Raw genomic sequence first — 24,382 nt, 5'->3', positions numbered from 1 at the left:
CAAAATGTTAGGGGAACTTTTTTTAATCAAGTATAATATTTTTTTATTATTCATTACTATATTTGTTTATGTTTTATACCAATGCAAGCTGAAGTGTTCCTCTGTAAAATGATTCCACATTTGCAATGATTACATGTTGCTGAATTTGGCTACATGAATGACAATGAGGCAAAGTCACAAATCAAATGTGCCAAAATTACCATGTGCTAAACAGTAGGCTGGCCTGTTTACACACTGAGATAGGCAGGGGGTGAGCACACCACAGCACACACAACCCTTTTTTTCAAGTGTATTTTTTTCTGTTAGTTGAAAACACACGTAAAAACTACATAAAAGAAATGTCAAGCTTGAAATTGCATTTTATGTTTAGAAAAAATGTGTCGCCTTTTTGTCGAAAATGACAGTGTATAAAACACTGGGGTTTCGTTTTGCGTCTTTTTTCACACTAACAAATCATCATCGCGATTAACTCGTCAATAGTAGGAATAATTTTGTTTTATTAAAACGAGAAAATTGACCTAGGTGACCCGATAAAACCATGTAGATTTCTACCGCCATGCTGACAAAAACATTTATTTGAATAAAAAAGTTACTTGGTTGCGACTTTTAATATAGCGCCCTCAACATAAAAAAAACGTGAAAAAAATATCACGATCTGTTTTGAGTCAAATATCCAGACTCCTTCCAGTAAGCATTCCTGAAAGTTTGATTTTGGGTACCTGTCTAAACCCCAACTCATCGATGTAATTTGAGATCCGCTTCGCTGACGACAGTTGACTGATTGGCCTCAAGATCTGTCTAAATAAAGAATTTCTCGGTAAGATATTTTAGTTAGAATAAGTGTTTCAAGGTGACAGATTTATGACCTACATTCACGTAGTCAAACCTTTAGAACAAATTCCACATTTGACTGCAAGTGGCACCTTTTTGGACGGCAAAGTCACAGTCACACAGCCGGCCGGCGCGCAACAGTAAGTCACTGACCGGTTCGTCATGGACAGCCACCCCAGCCAGCCAGAAGAACGCAACGAAGTCCACGCGTCACCCTTAGTTAGGCCCTTACCTTTGCGGAAAATTGTTTACAAAATATGTTCATATTATTATACCTGATAAGCTGATAAATGGGGGGGGGGGGGGGGCTGAAGCTTCGTTCATGTATTCCTTGTGTTTGGAGATCCAGTAAGGTTTATTGCAACAATTGGATAACTTTCCGTATGGCGCCACCACTTTTTCACTCATTTTTGTTCCATTGCATTGTTGCAGTTACCGCCTGACTGAGTTTGCTGAATAAACCATTGCTGGCTGGCATGGGTTAAGAATTGTTCCTTGGCCTGGGCAACAAGTAACCGCTGATTTCACAATGACTAGAATAAATATTGTCATTGATTTGTGTAATTCATAATCTGTTCATAGACGTTAAACCAATGCGAGAGATTGGATGTTGCCAGCTTGGTGTTTATATCCCTTGTAGGAGTTTGCCGAGTTCCCTTGATGGGAAGATGATTCAAACAAAGAAACAGGCAAAAAACTACAATAACATTTTTGGGAATAACTTTAAAGTGGTAACTGACACACGGACATGACAACGCAATGACATCTCTCTCTCTCTCTTGTATTGTAAAGCCAGGTCCACACTTCCTGCAAATGCCAATGCAAAGGCGGGTAAAGCCCACCAAAGCCTAGAGGGAATTTTGAAGTCACATGGCTTGTTTTTTGCAGCGAATGTTTAACATGGTTCAGCTGTTGTGAATTCTTTATTGTGAATTTGTGACGTCAAAATTTGTATCACATTCGCAGGAAATATGAAGGCATCCAATATGAACCAGGCTTTCCTTTCTAATCTATACTTGTTAGATTGTATGTATTTCATGAAATATTTTGCATGCAAGCATGCCCACAATAATGTGGTTGAGATTTGTGCTTGCTATAGATCTACAGAGAATCCTTGATTGAAAATTAACATGTTGTTTGTTATAAATATTCTTTCAAGAGCCTTGATTGAAAATTAACATACTGAGCATAAAATAGTTGCGTTAACGTAACCCTCCTGCCGACGGTGGGCGGCTCCGCCGTCGGCAGGAGGGTTACGTTATTGCAACTAACTGAGCATAACAACAAAGTTCATTGATTCTTTAATCAGCTTAATGACATTTCATAACATTTATCTTGAAGACGAGCAGAGTATACTGTTTCGAAACACCAACACCAAACCGGCTATTTTCAGAGCCAACACTACCTCAAAAGAGATTTTACACATGGTTGTACCCGCAAGTTTACCTTTCATATTTATAGTTGCTCTTATAATGACAAGAATTAGAACCAATTCTCAGTTTCATTATTGTCAAAAATTATTTGGGTCAATCAATTTGGAAGCAATGCACTGATTGTATATTTGGCTTAATGAATGCGCTATGCACACAACTGATGAGAATACAATCAACCAACATGTTTATCTTCATATTGCAAGTTGAGATAATAATCTACTTATCATATAAAAAGTCAACTGAAAAACTAACCACATTTTGAGTAAATATTTAATTTAACAGGATCAGGAGAGTTTGAAGGGTTTTAATACCTTTTGTAGATCAAGTTTTTGGCCATGACATGAACCCCTACTCACTGTGAATGAAGATGTATTGTGATACTTTTTTCATTAAAGTTATAAGGTTTAAAGATAAAGCGATTTACCCGTAGAAATTTCAGATTCATTAGTAATTAATGTTTGGAGAGAAGAATAAAAGGAAAATCATGGAGCAATGTTTTCAGGAGAGTTGTGAAATGTTGTATAAGCTAAAACAGTTTTTGTCTAACTGAGACGAAAATTATACCATGAAATTGTTTAACTCATTTCTTGAAAACTACAGCACCTCAACAAGTTGTATTTTTCTATATCATCATTATCTTCCAACCGTGTAACTTTAATGACGTTTGTGTTTTGTGTCAACTGTCTAAAAAAAAGTACCCAGACCCTTTAAAACTAAAGCTAGGGATGTTTGTGCTTTGTGTCCAATACAAAAAATTTCAAAACCCTTTAAAAGGAAGGTCACGTTTGGTAATTACTCAAAACAACATTAAATTAAAAACTGACTTGGTGACGAGCATTGGAGAGCTGTTGGTAGTATAAAACATTGTGGGAAACGACTCCCTCTGAAGTAACATAGTTTTTGAGAAAGAGGTAATTTCTCACTCAAATAATAAAAGACTTCTAGCTAGAAGTCTTTTATTCCTGTCTGAAAAGCACACAAATTCGTCCGACAAGGGTGGTTTTTCTTTCATCATTTTCTCGCAACTTCGATGACCAATTGAGCCCAAATTTTCACAGGCTTGTTATTTTATGCTTATGTTGGGATATACTGAGTGAGGACACTGGTCTTTGACCATAACCAAACGTGTACACTGCCTTTAAATGTAAATCTGTGAACGTTTATGTTTTGTGTTGTACAAAAAGTATCCAAACCCCCTTAACACTGTACTGAACTCATCCCTAATGTTAACCAAGCAACTGTCTTTTCAATGATTTATTTCAGAAAGTCAAATGAGGAGAAATATTCTGAAGCAATGGTCCATCAAACTGTAGACATCATCAGACAATCTCCAATCCCATGAGAACAAGACACGCATACAGTATCTTGGGACTACAAACTATCCAGCAGGTCTGCCATACTATACCTACTGGGTCTTCTAAGGTCTTGAAAACTTATGAACTAAGTGGTGATCGGTACAATTTGTAAAGAGATTTATAGGGTTATCCATCCATCATGCAATTAACACTGAACATGCCTAGGAGTGGTGCAATAGCAACTTCCTGTACGTTGGTAGTTGTACTTTGTCTGCTCATTTGCAAAGTGCACGGTGATGTTGAACACAGAGAAGCTCATCATGTACAGAGGTTTGTTCTACAGCATAATGAGAAAGGAGATGATTCAGAGAATAAGAAACCGGCTATTAGTGATAGTGATGAGGCTGTAAAGGCACCAGTTGATGAACAGGTATGTACAGATGACTATAATTTACAAGAAAAATACCACTTATTTTACATAATAGATCGTTTTTATATATCTCTTTTCAAGCCCGAGGGGTGTCTCAAACCATCTCAGCTCCCTGGGGAGTATACAGCCTGTGCGCAATGCGCTACTTAGCTAAACCAATCACAAGAACCATCTCTGCCCTTACAGGTACCCATTTACCCTTGGGTGGAGAGAAGCAATTATAGTGAAGTGTCTTGCTCAGGGACACAAGTGTCACGACCGGGATTCGAACCCACACTCTGCTGAACAGAAGCATCAGAGCTTGAGTTTGGTGTTCTTATCCACTCGGCCACGACACCCCAGATTCGTTCTTTTATGGAACACTCTTCAAAGTTAACACTATGAATGATTTAACTACTTATATGAGGACAATAAAAAGAGCCTGTCTACATTATTGTATCTGTGATTCTTTCCCAGAAAGAGCAACAACCTTTCATCGAAGAAGACAAACAGCAAGATGAAGTTAAACAACAACACAACGTTAACCAGATACCATTGGCTGAACCCATCGATGGTCAGGTCAACCTCGGCTTCGTCCACGCATTTGTTGCATCTCTATCAGTGATTATTGTCAGTGAGCTTGGGGACAAGACCTTCTTTATTGCTGCTATTATGGCTATGAGGCATGCACGTCTTACTGTGTTTGTTGGTGCGCTAGGAGCTCTGGCTGTCATGACCGTCTTATCTAGTAAGTCAGAACAGATTTTAAAATTTTGAAGTTTTCAGTTTTTGTTTAACCCTGACATATATGGCCAAGTTGGCGCAAGGACTATCGTTTACCATAGTTTGACTAAGTGGTCTACGCTATTTGACTATTTGGAACCAGCCTACTGGGCATGGTCGCATCGCTGGTTACCAATAGCCGGTTACCAATAGCGGGTTTCATAGCACAGTGTAGAGTGGACTAGTTATCAGAAAATGATAACATGCGTTAAGTTGCCGATCACTCTTACATTTCCCAGGCCATTGTGTCATATTTACTTTGTGAAGTGTCAAATTATGCAATACAGTTTGTTGTTAGGTAATCGGAGCAGCCTGTAGTATGCTTAATCAGCGCCTTCGCAATACAAGCTTAGGAATAGTAAGATAAGTAGGTCTGTAAAGTTTGCTTAACTTGTTTGAGTGTGACAGCTGGATTATTAATAGAAGAGGGGACTAAAGAAAAAAACCAGGCACCACAAAATGTACATTCATTAAATAAAAATTAAAGACTTAAATAAGGGAATAAAAGTGTGGCGATGAGTTCTTAAAAAGGCTGTTTAAAACTGGCATGGTCTTGGCCATTGGTTTTAAATGGCCATTTAAGAATGAGTCACTACTCTTCTAATCCCATTCTTCATAAATGTTAAAACTGTCAAAGGCAAAATAATTTCTAGACTGTGACAATCTGTCTTTTTGCGAAGTTTGTAAATTTTGAAAATGTTTTTACAAGTGTTTGTATGCATCAGGTTTTGTATATATGAGCTTGCGCATCAAACACCCAAAGCCAGCCGGTCTAAACAGCTTTAGCTGTGTCTTTATCAACCGTTTAAACACCTCCACGTGACACGCTCTCCACCAATAGGAATACCAATACTGTCATGGGTATTTATGAATATAACATTTAATGTGTTTTATATGCAGCTCTTCTTGGCTATGCGACTACAGTTATCCCCCGTTGGTTTACGTACTACGCATCAACATTTCTATTTGCACTCTTTGGTCTTCGGATGTTGCGTGAGGGATGGTATATGTCAGCTGATGAGGGACAAGAAGAATTGGAAGAGGTTCAAGCAGATCTTAAAAGAAGAGACGAAGAGGTACAGTATTCATACCTTTTCTCTGATTTTTTTGCATTTGTGTATTTCGAGCACAAAGGATACTCTTTATTTTAGTTTATGTGGAAATTAAAAGAACCTCTGCATGTGGCGTGTCATGGCCTAGCGGTTATTAACACCGGATTCAAACTCTGTTGTTTCTGATCAGAGTGTGGGTTCGAGACCCAGTCATGACACCTGTGTCCATAAGCAAGACACTTAAAGACACTGGACACACAGACACTGGACACACATGGTTATTGACAAAGACCAGTCTTCTCACTTGGTGTATCTCATCATATGCATAAAATAACAAACGTGAAAATTTCAGCTCAATTGGTTGTCGAAGTTGCGAGATAATAATGGAAGAAAAAATACCTTTGTCACACGAGGTTGTGTGCTTTAGATGCTTGATTTCGGGACCTCAAGTTCTAAATCTGAGGTCTCGAGATCAAAGTAGTGGAAAACTATACTTCTTTCTCAAAAACTACGTTACTTCAGAGGGAGCCGTTTTCTCACAATGTTTTATACTATCAACAGCTCCCCATTGCTTGTTACCAAGTAAGTTTTTATGCACAAAATTATTTGGAGTAATTACCAATAGTGTCCACTGCCTTTAACCATTGCTTCGTCCATCAGATGGGACGTAAAGCCATTGGTCCCGTGTTTTGTGTATTGAATGTAAAAGACCCCAGTGCACTTATCGAAAAGAGAAGAGGTTCACCCCAGTGTTCCTGGTTTGATTGGCAGCAAACTGCGCCACAGCACCTTGTAAAACATAACATGGTGCTATGTAAACGGAGTAGGGCTCACAATTCAAACGTAGTCCCACAAACCTCGCAGGAAAAAAACTGTATAAAGCGCTTTGTACGTCACTGATGAGTCATGGATATGTGCGCTATATAAGAAGCCACTATTATTATTATACATGTACATACATGTGCACTTTTAGTTGAGAATGCACTGTGAGACTTGGAAACATTCATGTATATTTGTTTATGATAAAAAGAACACTGTGCACATGTCACTGTTTCACTTTTATTCGGTTTTAGAGAAACCTAAACCAAGGTATGCCTTGGAAATATACAGTGAAGATGGTTTTGAAAAATGGAATTAATAGAAATAGAAAAATTGCAAATGTCAAAATATGCAATCAGTTACAAATGAATTAAGCATTTAAAGCAAAAATTTAAATTTGGGAAATTATGAAAAAACGGAATGAAAAACGGAATATGCAATAAGGTTGCAAATGTACAAAAGCAGTACATGTTTTGGGAAGTGAAAAATTGTAATGTCAAAATATGCAATCAGGTACAAATGAACAAAGCATTTAAAGCCACAATTTAAGTTTTGTTATTCCAGAATATGCAATAAGGTTACACATGTACAAAGCATTACATGTTTTGGGAAATAAAACTTTTTGGGAAGTGAAAAAAGTGAATGAACTTTTTGCAAAATTCAAATTTATCGGAAATGAAAAAAGGAATGAACTTTTCCTAATGAATAAATTGTAATCTCAAAATATGTGGTCAGGATACAAATGTTCAAAGCATTACGTGTCCAAAAATCAATTTTACGTTCAGATAATAATGTCCAACCAGTAAACAGTTTCAACGATGGAGGAGGCCTAAGCTACAGACCAGTTATTGGTACTTGATGATTGTTGTTTTTTTGTGGACAGTAGTATTTTATTGCTTTTACAGAAACTTGAAAATGGAAGCGTTGAGTCAGATTCACAGACTGATGTGAGTAAATCAAAAGAGTGCATCTCAATTCAAAAATGCACATGTCATGTACATGTAATCAGTTCAGTTCATTCAAGAAGCTATCCCACATGTTACAGTGCATACATGAACTTCACTGTTACGCATACATGTAGGTATGCATGAGCAGCTTCATGTTCTCCACCAATCCACAGCAGTAAGCATTAACCATATCCCAACCTCGCTACTATGGGCAGCGCGTCGTATCACCCGCTAGCTCTACGTAGGTCTCTAACCCCTGGGAGGGAAACTCCGATCCGTGTCTTTGATTGGCTATCATATCTGCGCAAAATATGAAACGCCGTGCGTCTTCAAAAAGCTCTATAAGCCGAAACGTGTAGGTATAAAGATGTACGTATTCACTATTTTTGACACGCAACACTGACCGCCGGACTGAGTTTATGACTTCCCACACAGCGCATCAAGCCCGTGTGCGACTAATGCCCCTGGAACATATCAAAATGGTAATAGTCCAATATATTTGGATATTTTAATGTCACACTTCCAGGGGTTATGATCGAGCAAGGCATGCTGGGAAAAAATGGCGCGGCGAGATCGATCACCCCTGGGAACGAGGTTGACCATATCCATATCTAGGCCTAATCACATCCCAATTCATATTACCATGCAATCTGAAACATGAATCTTAGCATTGAGTAGTCTTGGTGCAAGACGTTCTTGTTGAGTTGGTTAACTTCAAAGGTAATATCATAGGCCCCATACACTCAACGCTACACACGCCCCGACTATTCCACTGATAGAGGGTGTTTCTGTAAGCTGCAATCCCGCCAGCAAGATTGTGGTGTGGTGTGGTGTGGTGATCTTGAAGTTTTCCAACAGCGCCCGCTATCATTCTATAGTAATGTGCGCACGGCTTGGAGAAGTGGAGCAGAGGATCGCAATAGTTGATCTTGATAATGAGTAACAACATCCTGCACCAAGACTAAGCATTGAAACAAACCAGAACACATACGCAAACCAGAACACATACTTGAACTTTAGAGAGAGTTCGTGTGCGACTCGGTCCATATTCATAGTGGCTTTGAAATGCTGTATTTTATTGTAAACATTACACAACATTTGTGATGTAAAATCACATTTCAGTGTTCTGCGCTTTTAAATGAGAGCAATTTATACACTCATAAATCATATACGTTGCAATTAAAGCCCACCCCAAAAAATATTTAAATAAAGGAATAAGAAGAATATAAATACAGATAAAAATATATCAAAAAATAAGTTTAAAAAAAAAAGGGAGTTTTGCAGAACAGCAAAAGTGAGTACAGTAATGATAGCTTAGACATGTTAGAAGGGGGCATGTCTTGAACTTCGCTCTTGAAGGGGCGCATCAATTTCCCTCTAGTAAGGGGGACTTCTATGGGGGAATATGTAAGTTTGTATTGGAACCTTGCTGGGGGCACCACAGCAAAAGCACAGGGTACCCTAGCCTTTTGTCAAGGCCTTCGTGACCTGGACAGCTTTGTAGAGCCGCGGTTGGTCCCAAGCGACTGGAACGGGAGACCACACATGCGAGGTGGCGAAGCCAACTTGTTTACGGTTTCTAATGTGTTTCTTTTCTCGACTTTTGCTACCCAAAAGTCCAAACCAATCAGAATCGACGGGGGTCAGCAGGTCAGCATACATTTATGCCTATTCATACTCTATGAATAATTCATCAATAAAATTGCAAAAACAAGTTGGAAAAGGTCCTCGTGGCTTCGCCACTTGCGTGTGTGGTCTCTCGTTCCAGGCGCTTGGGACTGCGGCTCTCTACGAAGCTGTCCAAGCCACGAAAGCCTGTGACAAAAGGCTAAGGGTACCCTGGCAATTGCTGTGGGTGCCATGGGTGTTTTTCAAGGCTGGAGTATAGTTATTTTTAGGAGGTCAACTTGGGGTTATTATCCACTGTAGTTCCCTTTCATAACCCCCTATGTATTCATATCATGTTACTGTTATCTCATCTATTTGTACTTAAGATATTTTCTGACAGACAATGTTTATACTATCTTACTCTGCCTTGTGCACAGTTCAAAGTGTGGTCAGCATGGATCACAGTGACGTGATTTGTATACCAAAGACTCCAGTGTGCTTTCATAGTATGTGTATTTGCTTGCAAATATGCAGTAGTAGCCTCGTGAAATTAGAATTTGATCTGTTTGTTATACGTCAAGTTAGGTTCTTCTTCTTCTTTGTTTGAAGGATGGCATGTGTGATTGAATTTTTCAAACTGGAGACATACATGTACTAAAGCCCAGTTCATCATACTTCCTGAGAATACAAATGTTACGCGAATTTTGACGTCAGCGGGCTATTTTACGCAGCGAATGTTTTGTAGGAGTTGAGTACATTTCAACTGATTTTTGCGAGTTATTGGCTACGAATTTGTGGCGTCAAAGTTCGTATTGCATTCACATTCACATGAAGTATGAACTGGGCCTACACATTTAAATCTTAACTGAACACCAAATGAAGGATTTGCGAATTCAGAGAATATTTGAAGATACCAATGGTTTATAAAAGCCCAGTTAACACTAGACTCTAATCCCCGGGGGCAACCCAAGAGAATAACCCCTTTCACACTTTGACCGCTTTACCCCTGATCTACCCCGGTAAATGGGCATACCCCGGGGAATAGCAACCTCTGTACTGGAGTAGGGTATTCTTAAAATGTGCAGCTGGAACCCCATGGAATAGGGACAGTGTGAAAGTGCGCCGGGGAAACCTTGGGGTAAAAACTTACATGGCTTATGAAAAGTATAGTTAATTAGTTAATTCTTTCATGGCTTGTGTGTATTTAGTTACTTACATGTATTACATGGCTGATTACTAGTATACTCATATTGACTGGCAGGGAGGTAACTAGTATACGTCTATTCCCACGAGGGACTTTGAGTGACATAGGCCCCTCTTCTGGTCACTCACAGACCCGAGGGGAATAGACGTACAATAGTTACCAAATTATGCCAGTCAATATGTGTTTTATAACACAGCTTGGTTTTAAATGTCAAATAAGAACAGAAAAAGGAGTTTTGTAGTTGTTGTTCACGGTTCAAGTCAAGAGAGGGCGCTGTTACCGCGGGCACTATTTGCAAAGACTAGTGCCCGCTCTGACCGTGTTTCAGCCAACCAGAATACAGAACAAGCAAGAGGTGTGTTATAATTATAGTTACTACTTACATGGTTTGTGTACATGGCTTACATTTGATATTTCTACATCATCTTCTTGTTGTGATATCACATGCCTGCACTCTCGTCTGTCATCAATAAATAATCTTGAAACATACCTGAACAAAATTTGTTACACATTCATAAATACCTCAGACTGTTTCACCTATTGGTGGAGAGCGCGTCACGTGGGGGTGTATAAACCTTTGATAATGACCAGTGTTTATAACCAGTGTTTTACAAAAGTTGCATTATAGACGGAACAAAACGTCCTGACTTGAGAACATAGTTAAAACGCAAGAGGAAGTTGTCCAAGCCAAGACCAAGTTTTACAACACTGATTCACATGAATGGTACAGGTACACCATAACATCATGCATTTAAACACATTAATACAGGTGCACACACATGTACATACATCATATTTCAATCTAGGGCCATATTTCATAAATAACATCCACAGACAAGCAATAAATCGAGCATTGATCATTCCTCATGATAAAGCCAATCAACTTAAACAGAAACGAAATAGATTATTGAATATGTACCCGAGGTTTGAGTCGAGTGTCCAATTTCATTGCTGTGCTTACTGCTGGATTCTTTGCTTACAATCAACATTCCCTGCTTACATGCAAGGGCTGAATTTCTGCGCCAGCTGTGTAAGCGTAGAATGCCTAGTAACATAGAGTACGCAGCTCACAGGCGAAAATTCCCAGCTAGCCCGTGAAAAACACTTGACATGAGCGTGGAATTCCCTGCTTTCGCAAGTGCCAATTCTTTGCTTATAAAGCATGGTAAGCAGAGCCATGAAATAAGCCCCAGGTTAAAAAAAAAATCAAAATGCTCATCTTGAAACCTCAAAACATTTAAAGAAATACTTTGTAATGAAATCAGAAGCAAGGAATCAGTGGGCCTGTTAGAAGAATTTTTTTCCCTGTGCTTACTGTACCAATTCTCTCTTGTTTCTTTTTTTTTACATTTCTTCTTTCCTTTATTTTGGTATCATTTAACTCTTCCAGATGGAAAAGGCTGCCATGGCAACAGTTACACAAGACCCAGAATCGGGTATCGTTAGAGGAGGCAAACAACGCAAAATATTTGGTATATTTTCACCGATATTTCTCCAAGCTTTCAGCTTGACGTTTTTGGCGGAGTGGGGAGATCGATCACAGATAACTACAATCATTCTGGCAGCAAGAGAGGTATGTTCATTTACTAATGGTTACAATTGTTATTTAAGACTAAAGACTGTAAAGTGTTGCGGCCGAGCGGTTAAGAGCACCGAATTCAAACTCTGGTGTTTCTGATCAGCAGAGTGTGGGTTTGAATCCCCAGCCGTGACACTTGTGTCCTTAAGCAAGACACTTAATCATTGCTTCGTCCTTTGGATGGGACGTAAATCCGTGGGTCCCGTGTGTTTGTAACGCATGTAAGAGAACGCAGTGCACTTATCGAAGCAAGAAGGAGTTCACCCCGTGGCTGTTGCTGCTGTATGTGCCGCACCTTGTAAACCCTTATAAGGTGCTACATAATTGGGTCTCAGAATTCATCACAATAACCTATCTTTCTGTAACTTTGTATAACAAAATATATACTCAGCTCCTTGAGTACCTTGTTTGGTAGATACGTGTGCTACATGTATATAAGACTTTGATATTATTAAAGCCTGGTTCATACTTCCTGTGAATGCGAAGCGAATTTTGATGTCTCAGCCCTGTTTTCACACGAAATACTTTGCTGGAGTTTCAACTGATGCAAATTATTTGCTGCGAATTTGTGACATCAAAATTCGCTTCGCTTTTGCATTCGCAGGAAACATGAACCAGTCTTAAGTCAGCTTAGACTAGAACAATTTGATTGAAACTCTGCCATAGTTGTGTGCTTTCAGATGCTTGAATTAGAGACCGCAGCTGAGGTCTAGAACTCAATTCAAATATTTTATGATGAGAAATCACTTAGATGTATTTCTCAAAAACTACGTTACTTCAGAGGGAGCCGTTTCTCACAATGTTTTATACTATCAACAGCTCTCCATTGCGCGTACAATTTTATGCTTACAATTATTTGGAGTATTTACCAATAGACTGTGCAAGTCTCGCCCACGCTGGAGCGAGAAAACACGACAACTGAATAACTTAATTTTTTTATGAATCAAATCTTCGCTTAAATTTTTTTCTTAATGCCGAATCTGAACAACAAAAATACCAAATAGAGCTTGTTTAAATTAGTTTTAGCTTTATAAACAAATACACAATTATCGGTTAAAGTCTATGTATAGACAAAAGTAAAACTCTGGGACAAGGATGTTTGTTTGATCTTAAATGTTTTGAAACCCCTTTTGTAAATCTACGCCCAAATGTGAAACTACGGAAAGCTGGGTTATACGCGGACGCACGATGGTCGCAAGGGCGTTAGATAAACGCGTGACGCATTTTAAAGAGGAAGCCGACGCCTACGCGACCAATGAAAAGGCTTTCAACCCCGCGCAACCAAAACAAGCGTCTGCGTAAGTTTCGTGCTCGGAGATGGGCACAATTCTTAATTTTTTACAAATAACCTGACCTGAGGTCAAGTTTAAATATCGGTTTTTCTTCGTTATTATGTTGACTTTATTTTTACTTTTACATATGTTGTTAATTAGTATTATATTTTAAACAATAAGGTCATTTTTATGGTTATAAACTATGTTAAACTAAAGTAATGGACGAAACAAAATCTCCCCAACGTAAAACTCCATAAGGTTGGGACCACAATGGTCCCGGAAGTTAAAATCTGCGCGAGACTTGCACAGTCTATAGTGCTTAGTGCCTTCAAGCACAAAGGCTTCTTAAAGACAGTAGACACTATTGGTAATTACTCAAAATAATTATTGGCATAAAACCTTACTTGGTGACGAGTAATGGGGAGAGGTTGATGGTATAAAACAATGTGAGAAACAGCTCCCTCTGAAGTGACATAGTTTTCGAGAAAGAAGTAATTTTCCACGAATTTGATTTCGAGACCTCAGATTTAGAACTTGAGGTCTCGAAATCAACTATCTAAACGCACACAACTTCGTGTGACAAGGGTGTTTTTTTCTTTCATTATTATCTCGCAAGTTCGATGACCGGTTAAGCTCAAACTTTTGCAGGTTTGTTATTTTATGCTTATGTTGAGATACACCAACTGTGAAGGCTAGTCTTTGACAATTACCAATAGTGTCCACTGCCTTTAATCAAATGTGCCTTCATCTGCCAAAACAACATGAGTCAATAACCTGAAACATTGATTACCAATGGTCCATTAAATGTCAATGTCCTATTAATGAGATTAAATCTTGTCGAACTTTGCTTTTTGTACTTGACAAACATCTTGAAGCAAACTTACACGAATGGATGACCTGTAGTACAATGAACTTGTCTATAATGTAAAATAAAATAAAAATGAACAACATTTGTTTTGGAATGCTTAAATGAGCCTGCTGTTGCACAAAGTCTGATGTTCGCATTCCTAAACGAGCTTGAAGGTCTCTTTCAATTTAAAATGATTAAGATATCGGAATAGAGATTGACTTTGACAAAAATTTGTTTTGATTGATATCATTAAACAATGTTACAATATTTGTTGTGTTTAAATAGTTAAAGGGATGGAAGGCTGATGGTCTTTCAAATTATCCCCAAAATAGGATTGTTATACCATTATCATTTTAACTCCCATTTTTAACCCAAAACAAAATTTCAAATTTAGTTGATTTTTGAAGACCTTAATAAAACTTAAAAACTTCAGGTTGTGTATAATGTACAAATACAAACTACCGGGTTTCAATTTAGTTTCAATGTTGTGGGACAAAACATGTTTCCTTTGTTTTATTGACAACAATTGGCAGGTCGAAATTGAAATCGTGTTGTGTTCGACTAAATTGAAGGTTGCTCAACACATGGCCTATGTAAATACATTTGTTGCTAGTGCCACAGCTATGTCAAACCTGAGCTCCGTGACTAGTACATACATGCATGTGAAAAGTGTTCAATAACTTTCATAAATTTCACAAAATTTATGCATTTTATGGGAACAATAAGATATTGAATCTAATAATAATATCGGCTACTTATATAGCCCGCATATCCGTTACTCAGTGACACTCTTGGCGCTTTAACATACAGTTTTTCCTGGAAGGTATGTGGGACTACGTTTGAAATATGGGACCTAGGGCCGATTTTACAAAGCAATAAAGTTCATCGCAAGACAAATTTTCAGTATCACCATAGTGATTTGTATTGTGACATCACACTTTACTAAGCAACTACGATTGGTTTGCAGTTATGATCAATCTTAGATCTTTGTGAAATCGGCCCCTATTCCTTTAATAGCTCCATTTATTGTTTTAATGGCGCAATATGCAGCCAATCAATCCACAATAAGTGCACCAGAGTCTTTTACGTTCATTACACAACACGCCTTTACGTCCCATCCGAAGGACGCAGCAATAATGGTTAAGTGTCTTGCTTAAGGACACAGGTGTCACGACTATCTAACCCACACTCTGCTGAAAAAAAACACCAGAGCTTGAGTCCGATGCTCTTATCCCCGGCCACGGCCACGACTTTCTTAATTTTCAAAATTTCACAAGCATTGATTTTAAGTGCTTTGTGTATGGGCTATGTGTGCCTTGTATGAGATAGGACCTTGCCCAACCGTGTAGACATTACAACTAGGCATTGTTCTTTGGGGCTATTGTAGTCCACAGGTTGCTACTGCTGTAATTTATGTCAATACACTTTAGATAATTTGAAAACTTGGCTGGCTTTTTAGACATGCTTCTCAATGGTTGCCCCAATCATCAGATCATATTACTACAGCATCAAGATAAGCACAGACAGAATGATAATACTGTTTGGTCTCTTAGTTATTCTGAATACAATAGATTTCAATGAAATCAAACGTATGGTACCAGTGAAACGTTGAGCTCAATTGGTCGTCGAAGTTGCAAGATAACAATGAAAGGAAAAACACACATGTCACACGAAGTTGTGCGCTTTCGGATGCTTGATTTCGTGACCTCAAATTCTAAATTCTAAATCTCGAAATCAAATTCATGAAAAATTACTTCATTCTCGAAAACTACATTACTTCAGAGGGAGCTGTTTATCTCACAATGTTTTTAACTACCAACAGCTCTCCATTGCTTTTTACCAAGTAAATTTTTATGTAAAAAAATATTTGGAGTAATTACCAATAGCGTCCACTGCCTTTAACGGGCGTTTTGTCACTTTTGCTGCGCCGTCATGGCCGTAGTTTTAAGTTACTTTATAGAGGTGGATTATAACGGCTCCTTTAAAAGGTCTTATGAATTGTCTGTGACGGATAAGATGCCTGTGATGGTTCCAGTCTTTAATAAATGTTTTCTTGAAGTGATTGTTTGGTATAATGGCATCACAGATGCATTTAAATTTAGCTTCAAGGAAAGTTGTCAACTCATCAAAAATAAATCCTTAACTTAACACATTTTTGTTGATAAGGGCACAATGATCAAAGGGTATTGCAGGTTATTCAACTTGATGAGTATTTGCACAAGCTATTATGTCATTCACGGAGTTTACTGGAAGTGATATCTAAAATCATAGTCTGGCTTTTTATTATGTAAGGCCGTGTCCGAAACGGCGACTTCGGCTACAGCTACGGCTAGATAGCGCGCGTCTGCCTATTCTTCAACACTGGTAGACGCGCTGATCTAGACGTAGCTGTAGCCGAAGTCGTCGTTTCGGACATGGCCTAAGTCTTAACATGCTTGATTACTAAAACCAATAGTGAATAATTCAATGCCAGTATGCCGAGTTAAAAGTCTATAAAGTGCTAAGCACAGAAAAGTTTTGCTTAAACAAAAACAGGTTTCCAGCCAAATATACAATAAGTTTACATTGTTGTAACTGGTGCCCCAGTAAATTTTTGCTTAGTAAGCAAATTTGTCAAGCAGTATTTTCTGCTTTACAAAATTAGGTCCTGTTTGAGTTTCCTACATGTACCTCGTCCTGATCTAAATATTTCTTTTCATAATCCCTTTACAGCTTTCTTCAGAACAATGGTAACAATGCAATTTTTGTTGACGGATACAATCAAATTTATATCAGTGAAGTGTATTTCAGACCTGTATGCTTCATTTTTGAAAGGGCAAGGGCACCAAGGCATTTTCTCCTTGGTTAAGGGCACCGAATGAGGACATTGTAGGTTTCTACTGTAGCACTTCAAGGGCACCAAGGCAATGACCAGGGGCATGGAGGCAGTCTTTGTTGCCTCCTTGAAGGCCTGAAGTATCAGGCCTGGTATTTTTATCACCAGTTTGTGTATTTTGTTGCATACAATTGTTATCAAAAATTGACAGAGAGTTTCAAATTGTTCCGTTTGACTCTTTTAGGATGTGTTTGGTGTTTCAATTGGAGGTATATTAGGTCATGCATTATGCACAGCACTGGCAGTAATAGGTGGAAGGATGATAGCTCAACGGATATCGGCAAGAACTGGTGAGATTTTACACTCTACCCCTTTTCACATTACTCTAATCCCTGGGGTTGCCCTTGGAGGAAAATAACGGCCGGCCTTTTCAAACTATGGTCGCTTTCCCTTGGTCTGCCCCCGGTCTACCCCAGCATGTGGGCATACTCCGCAGAATAGCCACCCCTGCTTCGGAGAAGGGGTACATGTAAGCGATAAAACCCTGGGTATTCTTGAAACGTGCAACAAACAGGGTGAAAGTGCGATGGGGTAACCATAGGGTAAAAAAAAAAAAACCTGGGCCTCCTCGCGGCTCTCGAAGGATAAGAGATACAGTGTAAAAAGGGCTAATGGTTGCTGTACCCATGGTCTGCCCACAGTCTACCCCAGCAAAAGGGCATACCCCGCGGAATAGCCACCCCTGCTTCGGAGAAGGGGTAAGCGATAAAACCCTGGGTTTTCTTAGAATGTGCAACAGGACAGGGTGAAAGTGCGCTTGGGTAATCGTAGGGTAAAAAAATACCTGGGCCTCCTGGCGGCTCTTGGGGGATAAGAGATACAATGTGAAAAGGGCTTATGATCGCTGTACCCATGGTCTGCCCCCAGTCTACCCCAGCAAAAGGGCATACCCCGCGGAATAGCCACCCCTGCTTCGGAGAAGGGGTAAGCGATAAAACCCTGGGTTTTCTTAGAACGTGCAACAGGACAGGGTGAAAGTGCGCTGGGGTAATCGTAGGGTAAAAAAAATACCTGGGCCTCCTCGAGGCTCTCTTTGGGGATAAGAGATACAGTGTGAAAAGGGCTTATGGTCGCTTTAACCATGGTCTGCCCTCGGTCTACCCCGGCAAATTGGCACACCTTGGGGAATAGACTAGGACCCTAAGACTAGGGGCAATAGTTGCCTCCATGTTGACCATTACAAACATTTAGCACTTACCCATTTCTTTGTTTACTAATATAAGTAGGATTTGAAATTTTGCATGGTGGAAATAAGATGTAGAAGAGTTTGCGGTTACACCATGTAATAACAATCTCTAAATGAGTTGGGGTGGTTCTGAAAAGAACCGTTGGATTAACTTGACGTTTCGATCAGTGTGCTCTGATCAGAGCAATCTCTGATCAGAACAATCTCCAAATGAGTCGGGGTGGTTCTGAAAAGAACCGTTGGATTAAACTCTTACATTTAGAGATTGTTATTACATGGTGTTACCGCAAACTCTTCTATATTTTACTATTATAGTTTGGGTATAGTTCTGGATTATAGACTACACTTACCTAAACTCCCTGCAGCCGATTTCAATGCTAGGATTAATCCTATCTCGAGTTAGGCGAGTAACTTAAGACGGGTTCAATGTGTCCTAACGTCTTCGGATACGGAACTGAACTGGTCCTAAGTCCTAAGATTAATCCTAAACTAGGAAGAATTCGGTGAAATCGACGGCTTGTTTCTTTTTCAGTAATTAGTTTTTGGCTTAGGTATGTCTTCCAATTACAACAAATAATGTATATTCATTTTGTTTTTACCCATATACACTGATGTGTGTTAGCACTGTATACTCAGTACTTACCCAAGCTCTGTGAAAAAAAAAAATCCCAGGCATATTACACGGGTGGGATTCGAACCCACGACAAATAATGTGTCTTCTAGTCAGATACTCTAAACCTGTCCAAACTGGATGGTGTTTTTATCTCTGGGATAGCATTTAAAACTAACTTTGATTTCCTTCTTATTCTCTTCTGCAGTTACTCTTGTTGGAGGTGTGGTCTTCTTGGTATTTGCCCTGTCAGCGTTATTTGTCAGTCACGATTAAAGGTCTTCAATGATTCTTCGACAGGATGTTAGTACAGTGTTTAGCCAAAAGCCTCGTCCGCATTGGACTTAAAATGGTTAACTTATTCCGCAAAGTCCAAGCGCCAAGGTGGTAACTTACCTGGATGGTAATTTTCTGTCACAGCGTTGTGAAAGACACTGGACACCTTTAGTAATTGTCAAAGACCAGTCTTCTCACTTGGTGTGTCTCAACATATGCATAAAATAACAAACCTGCGAAAACTTGGGCTTGATTGGTCGTCGAAGTTGCACCTTTCAGATACTTGATTTCGAGACCTCAAGTTCTAAATCTGAGGTCTTGAAATCAAATTCACAGAAAATTACTTCTTTCTCAGAAACTACTCCACTTTAGAGGAAGCCGTTTCTCACAATGTTTTACACCATAAACCTCTCCCCATTACTTGTTACTATGAAAGGGTTTATGTTAATAATTATTTTGAGCAATTACCAATAGTGTCCACTGCCTTTAACTTAACGATGTTAACTTAACAGGGACAAGAAGTCCAATGCGAGCAACCCACTCCAGTAATTTAACAATATTGTCACGTGGCGTCCGTTATCTGATCAGAAATATGGTGACGTAGCCTGTGACCTACATTAGTTTTTCAAACTAAGGGATGTCGGTAAGTATTAACCAGACCCAAAAATCTAATGCGAACGTGGCCTTAAGGCACTGGACACTATTGGTAATTACTCAAAATAATTATTAGCACAAAACTTTACTTGGTAACGAGTAATGGGGAGAGGTTGGTAGTATAAAACATTGTGAGAAACGGCTCTCTCTGAAGTGGAGTACTTTTCAAAAAAAGAAGTAATTTTCCACGAATTTGATTTCAAGACCTCAGATTTAGAACTTGAGGTCTCAAAATCAAGCATCTGAAAGCACACAACTCCGTGTGACAAGGGTGGTTTTTCTTTCATTGTTATCTCGCTACTTCGGCGACCAATTGAGCTGAAATTTTCACAGGTTTGTTACTTTATGCATATGTTGAGATACACCAAGTGAGAAGACTGGTCTTTGACAATTACCAAAGGTGTCCTGTGCCTTAAAAGAGTGTTTTATAACAGAGTAATGTACATAAATTCTGGCCTGAATTATCACAAGTAGAATAATGAAAAGTGGCATCGTTTTTGTCAGTAAATAACTGTGTATACACATCCTTGTGAATATGACTACCGGTACATCGAAACAAGTATGCAGGGCCCAATTTCATGGCTCTGCTTACCGCCGAATTATGCGCGTACTATCACGAATCCCCGCTGACTTGCAAGCGCCCAATTTCTGCGCTAGCCTTGTAAGCTTAGAATGCCTAGTAACTTGGAGTATGCACGCGCAGAAGCCAAAATTCGCTGCTAACCCGTGAAATACGCTTGCTGTAAGCACAGAACAGAATTCCCTGCTTCTGTAAGCGCCGCTTCTGTGCTTGCGGTAAGCAGAGCCATGAAATTGGGCCCAGTTCTTTTCATATTAGCTGTTTTGTCAGAGTCATGTACATGTAGCTAAACAGATTTTGTATGGCTTAACAAGTCTGCAAAAAGAAAACGTCAAACTATTTTGTAAAATGTATTCTCTTTCTCACATCGAAGTAACAATAAGAGGTTAAGTCAGATTATTGGCTGATTTATCCCCAAAATTTTGATTTAAATTATAAAATGCTATTTTTACAGATTTAAGAAAGTTGCATAAATGCAGTTATTGGATTCACGTGAAAAAAAACTGCCAGTGATAAGCGGTATACAATCAAAAGCTTGTCATGAAATATTTGGGATCCCGACATTATCTCTCGTCCACGTACAAAAATGTTTGCATTGTGCATCTTATTATGTGAATGTTTTTGTACCAAAGTTGCCAAAATTGTTGAAGAAAAAGTATTTAAAAAAATTCTGCAAAGAAATTTGGCCAAGCAAACGTTAAAATATATTTTTGACAACCGTCCATACTTCCATCGCTTTTTAAGATCCATCATCTTATAACCAGGCCAAACAGATCCCAAACACTGAGTTACAGTTAAATTATGACAGTAAAATCAGTCTTGATAACAGCCAAAAATATATATATATATTCGATTCTGGTGAAGGTTGCCAAAACATTCATAATCTAGTGAGTTTTGAGTAACTTTAAAGTAACACGTTGTTAAAGGCAGTGGACACTATTGGTAATTACTCAAAATAATTATTAGCATAAAACCTTACTTGGTATCGAGTAATGGAGAGGGGTTGATGGTATAAAACATTGTGGGAAACGGCTCCCTCTGAAGTGACGTGGTTTTTGAGAAAGAAGTAATTTTCCACGAATTTGATTTCAAGACCTCAAGTTTAGAATTTGAGGCCACGAAATCAAGCATCTGAAAGCACACAACTTCGTGTGACAAGGGTGTTTTTTCTTTCATTATTATCACACAACGTCGACGACTGATTGAGCTCAAATTTTCACAGGTTGACTATTTTATGTATATGTTGAGATAAACTAAGTGAGAAGACTGGTCTTTGACAATTACCAATAGTGTCCACTGTCTTGAAGTAAGTTCAACTACAGTATGCAATATCAATGTATCCCGTTCCAAGTTTGTTTCTGTTTTAAACGGAAAGCAGGAATGTGAATGTTGTACTCTAAAGCTGATACACGCACATAACCTACACTCTTATTAAGTACACTGTTCTTTTGTTCTGACGCTGGCATTTCATTTACTTTTATCTGTTATTAATTAATATCTTAATTGTTTTCATTTTGCAATCACACTGCAAATACCAGGGGCTGTTTAAACTCCATTAAACTAAATATTATTGGAAATTAGTTTCTGGTTTATTTGTAAAAGTGTTTCCTTGAGGTTACAAGTTTACTCTATCAATTTTGCTTAAAGAAAGGAACTTGATTTTCATAAAAATTACAATGAAAAGTGTGTATCTTTTGTCAATGGCTGGGTTTTTTCTCCGATGCAACGAATGTCTCTTTATATGATTTGAGGCATTGCAAAGTGAGGTATCAATATATATTTGGTTTGCGGTAACACCATTTGTGTATCTACTTGCCAGGTAGAGAGGTCTCCCGGAAACCTAATAAATCTACTCCGCGGTAGTAGAATATATAGCAAGTTAGCAAGAACATAATCTACCTGGCAAGTAGACACACACATGGTGTTACCACAAACCAAATATATATTGAATGTCTCTTTGTTCTGAAGTTATAGGGTGTTTTGTGATACTTTATCTTTCACAAAGTAAAGTTTTTTTTATCAATTAAAAGATTTGAAATAATGTGAGTGTTGCAGATATGATCTGTGGTCATGAAATATGCATGCTTTTTACCTAATTTATTAAGCAGATAACAGAGGTTGCCAAATATAAAAAACGAGCCAGTTGAGAGATGAGAAAGTTAAGTCTGTTAGATTGTGTACAGTTATTCTTTAAAGACAGGAGGGGCCTCCAAAAGGCCTGTGTAAAAAATGTTTACAAGATTTCAGCTTCTTCCAAACTAAGGTTATGTTCTGATGTGTCACTTTCCAAAATCTTTCAAGTTAAGATACTATGTACATTGTACATATCTAAAACAAAACCAATGTTTTTTTGTTTCTGGGGGTATTTCTTATCTTCTACCTTCGGAGACCAAATCAGCTGTAAAAGACTTACTGGTACTTGTAAAAAATACTTACAAGATTTCACCTTCTTTCAAGTAATAAAGGTCATGTTTTGATTTGTCATTTTCCAATATCTTTCAAGAAGGTACAATGTCAAATCTAAAACAAAACCAGGTTTGGGTTTTTTCTTTCTTTTTTTTCTGTTTGCATTTCCCTTCAGAGACACAGGTCATGTTCTGGGCCCAATTTCATAGAGCTGCTTAAGTACTAAATTTTGCTTAAACAAAAAAATCCTGGCTTAGTAAAATCAGATTACCTAAGTAAGTAAACAACGGCTAAATACCAGTCACAAGCAATGTATATGGCATGAAGTATTGCCAGTAACATGTGAAAAATAAGCGAGCTATTTTTGTGCTTATGAAATTGGCCTCTGATGTGTCATTTGCCAACTATGTAATATCTGAAACAAAAATAGGGTTTGTTTGTTTTGTACTCTTTTTTTCCCCTAACATTTCTACTGGGAAATCTCTTCTGAATATAATGGCGATTGTACAGAAATTAATAGTATAAAAGGTTTACATTGTGGCAGAATTGTTTATTACACAAACAACAATATTGAGCAATTGTCTGCTTCCTGGGAGTTGGGATTATGGACCTGCTTCACTCAAAGTCAAATTGTGTAGGAATACTTTCTGATATAAATTGTATTGTCTGAATGTAATAAACCATTTTGATTACAAACTGATGACAATTGAATGTTTTAGTTGTATTAGACTTTATACTGGCATAAAAATATAAGTATACAAATTGATACATAAAGAAGCAAAATAGCTTTAAAAATACTAAGCCAGTGAGTGGCTAGGAGGAACAGGTGACAAGCACGTCTTCAAAGCCGTCCTGTCACAAAGAGCAAGTTCGAGGGAGGCACTATAGTCGACTTTAGTCGACTTTAGTCGACTAGTCGACCATTGGTTGATTTTGCCTGGTACCCAGGATGTATTCAATGCATAGGTAACCATGGAACATTAACCAGTGGTTGACAAATGGTCGCCACCCGAACTTGCTCAAAGAATGTCCCCTGAAACCCATCCTACTGTTAAGAAATAAAAGGGGGCGCTTGATGGTGGAACTGACAATGACAACAAGAGCTATGGCAATGTAGAACTGGCCATTTTGTTTCAATTATGAGTATCTGTAAGTGGTGTTAACAATGGTCAAGTCTTTCATTCGTTATGTTAGTTTTGCCAAGGAGACCAATGAGAAAAATCCTGTCAAACCACATGTCTTGTAGGAATATTTAATTGAACTTTGTTCTATTAAGAGAGAAAAGATTATCAACAAATACAAACTGATGGAATAGAGTCAAAGTTGTTATTTACAAAGTTGGTGTAATTGATTCCCAATGGAGGTTTTGTCAATTCAGATTGAGAAGGTTTGAGGCCGAGCTAACTGGATCCACCAGAGGTGCGCTCAACCTCATTAATGGCACAGAATGTTATAGTAAAATATACCTTTCTTTTACAATGGCCTACTCATAGGCTTACTCATGTGTCAATCTTAAATGCAGAAAAAAAAATTGGGCAGCAATCGCTGCAAAAAAACTTAACAACCTGTAATTTCTTAAATTACTGTTAAAAACAAAAAGTACATTGTTATCTTCAATAAGTTTTGAAATTACATTTGTTGGAGTTCATAAATTTCACAAAATATTTAAAAGACAAGACCAATTGTTTATGACAAACATTGACCATCAATT

General features: G+C 38.3%; 2 protein-coding genes across 3 annotated transcripts in view; one reads left to right on the top strand and one right to left on the bottom strand.

Annotated features, from left to right (window-relative positions):
* The window catches only part of LOC139935796 (uncharacterized), a 144,074-nt gene that overhangs the window by 64,518 nt on the left and 55,174 nt on the right, over window positions 1-24,382 (bottom strand). The gene's annotated exons all lie outside the window — the stretch shown is intronic.
* LOC139936375 (putative divalent cation/proton antiporter TMEM165) lies at window positions 710-23,343 on the top strand. Of its 2 annotated transcripts, XM_071931184.1 has the most exons (8): window positions 710-817; window positions 3,528-3,989; window positions 4,446-4,716; window positions 5,652-5,827; window positions 7,528-7,569; window positions 11,772-11,954; window positions 17,144-17,249; window positions 18,964-23,343. In XM_071931184.1, the coding sequence occupies exons 2-8, from the start codon at window positions 3,759-3,761 to the stop codon at window positions 19,029-19,031; spliced, it is 1,077 nt and encodes a 358-aa protein (XP_071787285.1). In that variant the 5' UTR covers window positions 710-817; window positions 3,528-3,758; the 3' UTR covers window positions 19,032-23,343. The 2 variants fall into 2 exon arrangements, with proteins under 2 accessions (XP_071787285.1, XP_071787286.1); XM_071931185.1 differs by lacking the exon at window positions 7,528-7,569.

Source organism: Asterias amurensis, chromosome 4 (genome assembly GCF_032118995.1).
Source record: "Asterias amurensis chromosome 4, ASM3211899v1".
Lineage (NCBI taxonomy): Eukaryota > Metazoa > Echinodermata > Asteroidea > Forcipulatida > Asteriidae > Asterias > Asterias amurensis.
This window is presented reverse-complemented; position numbering and strand designations above follow the sequence as displayed.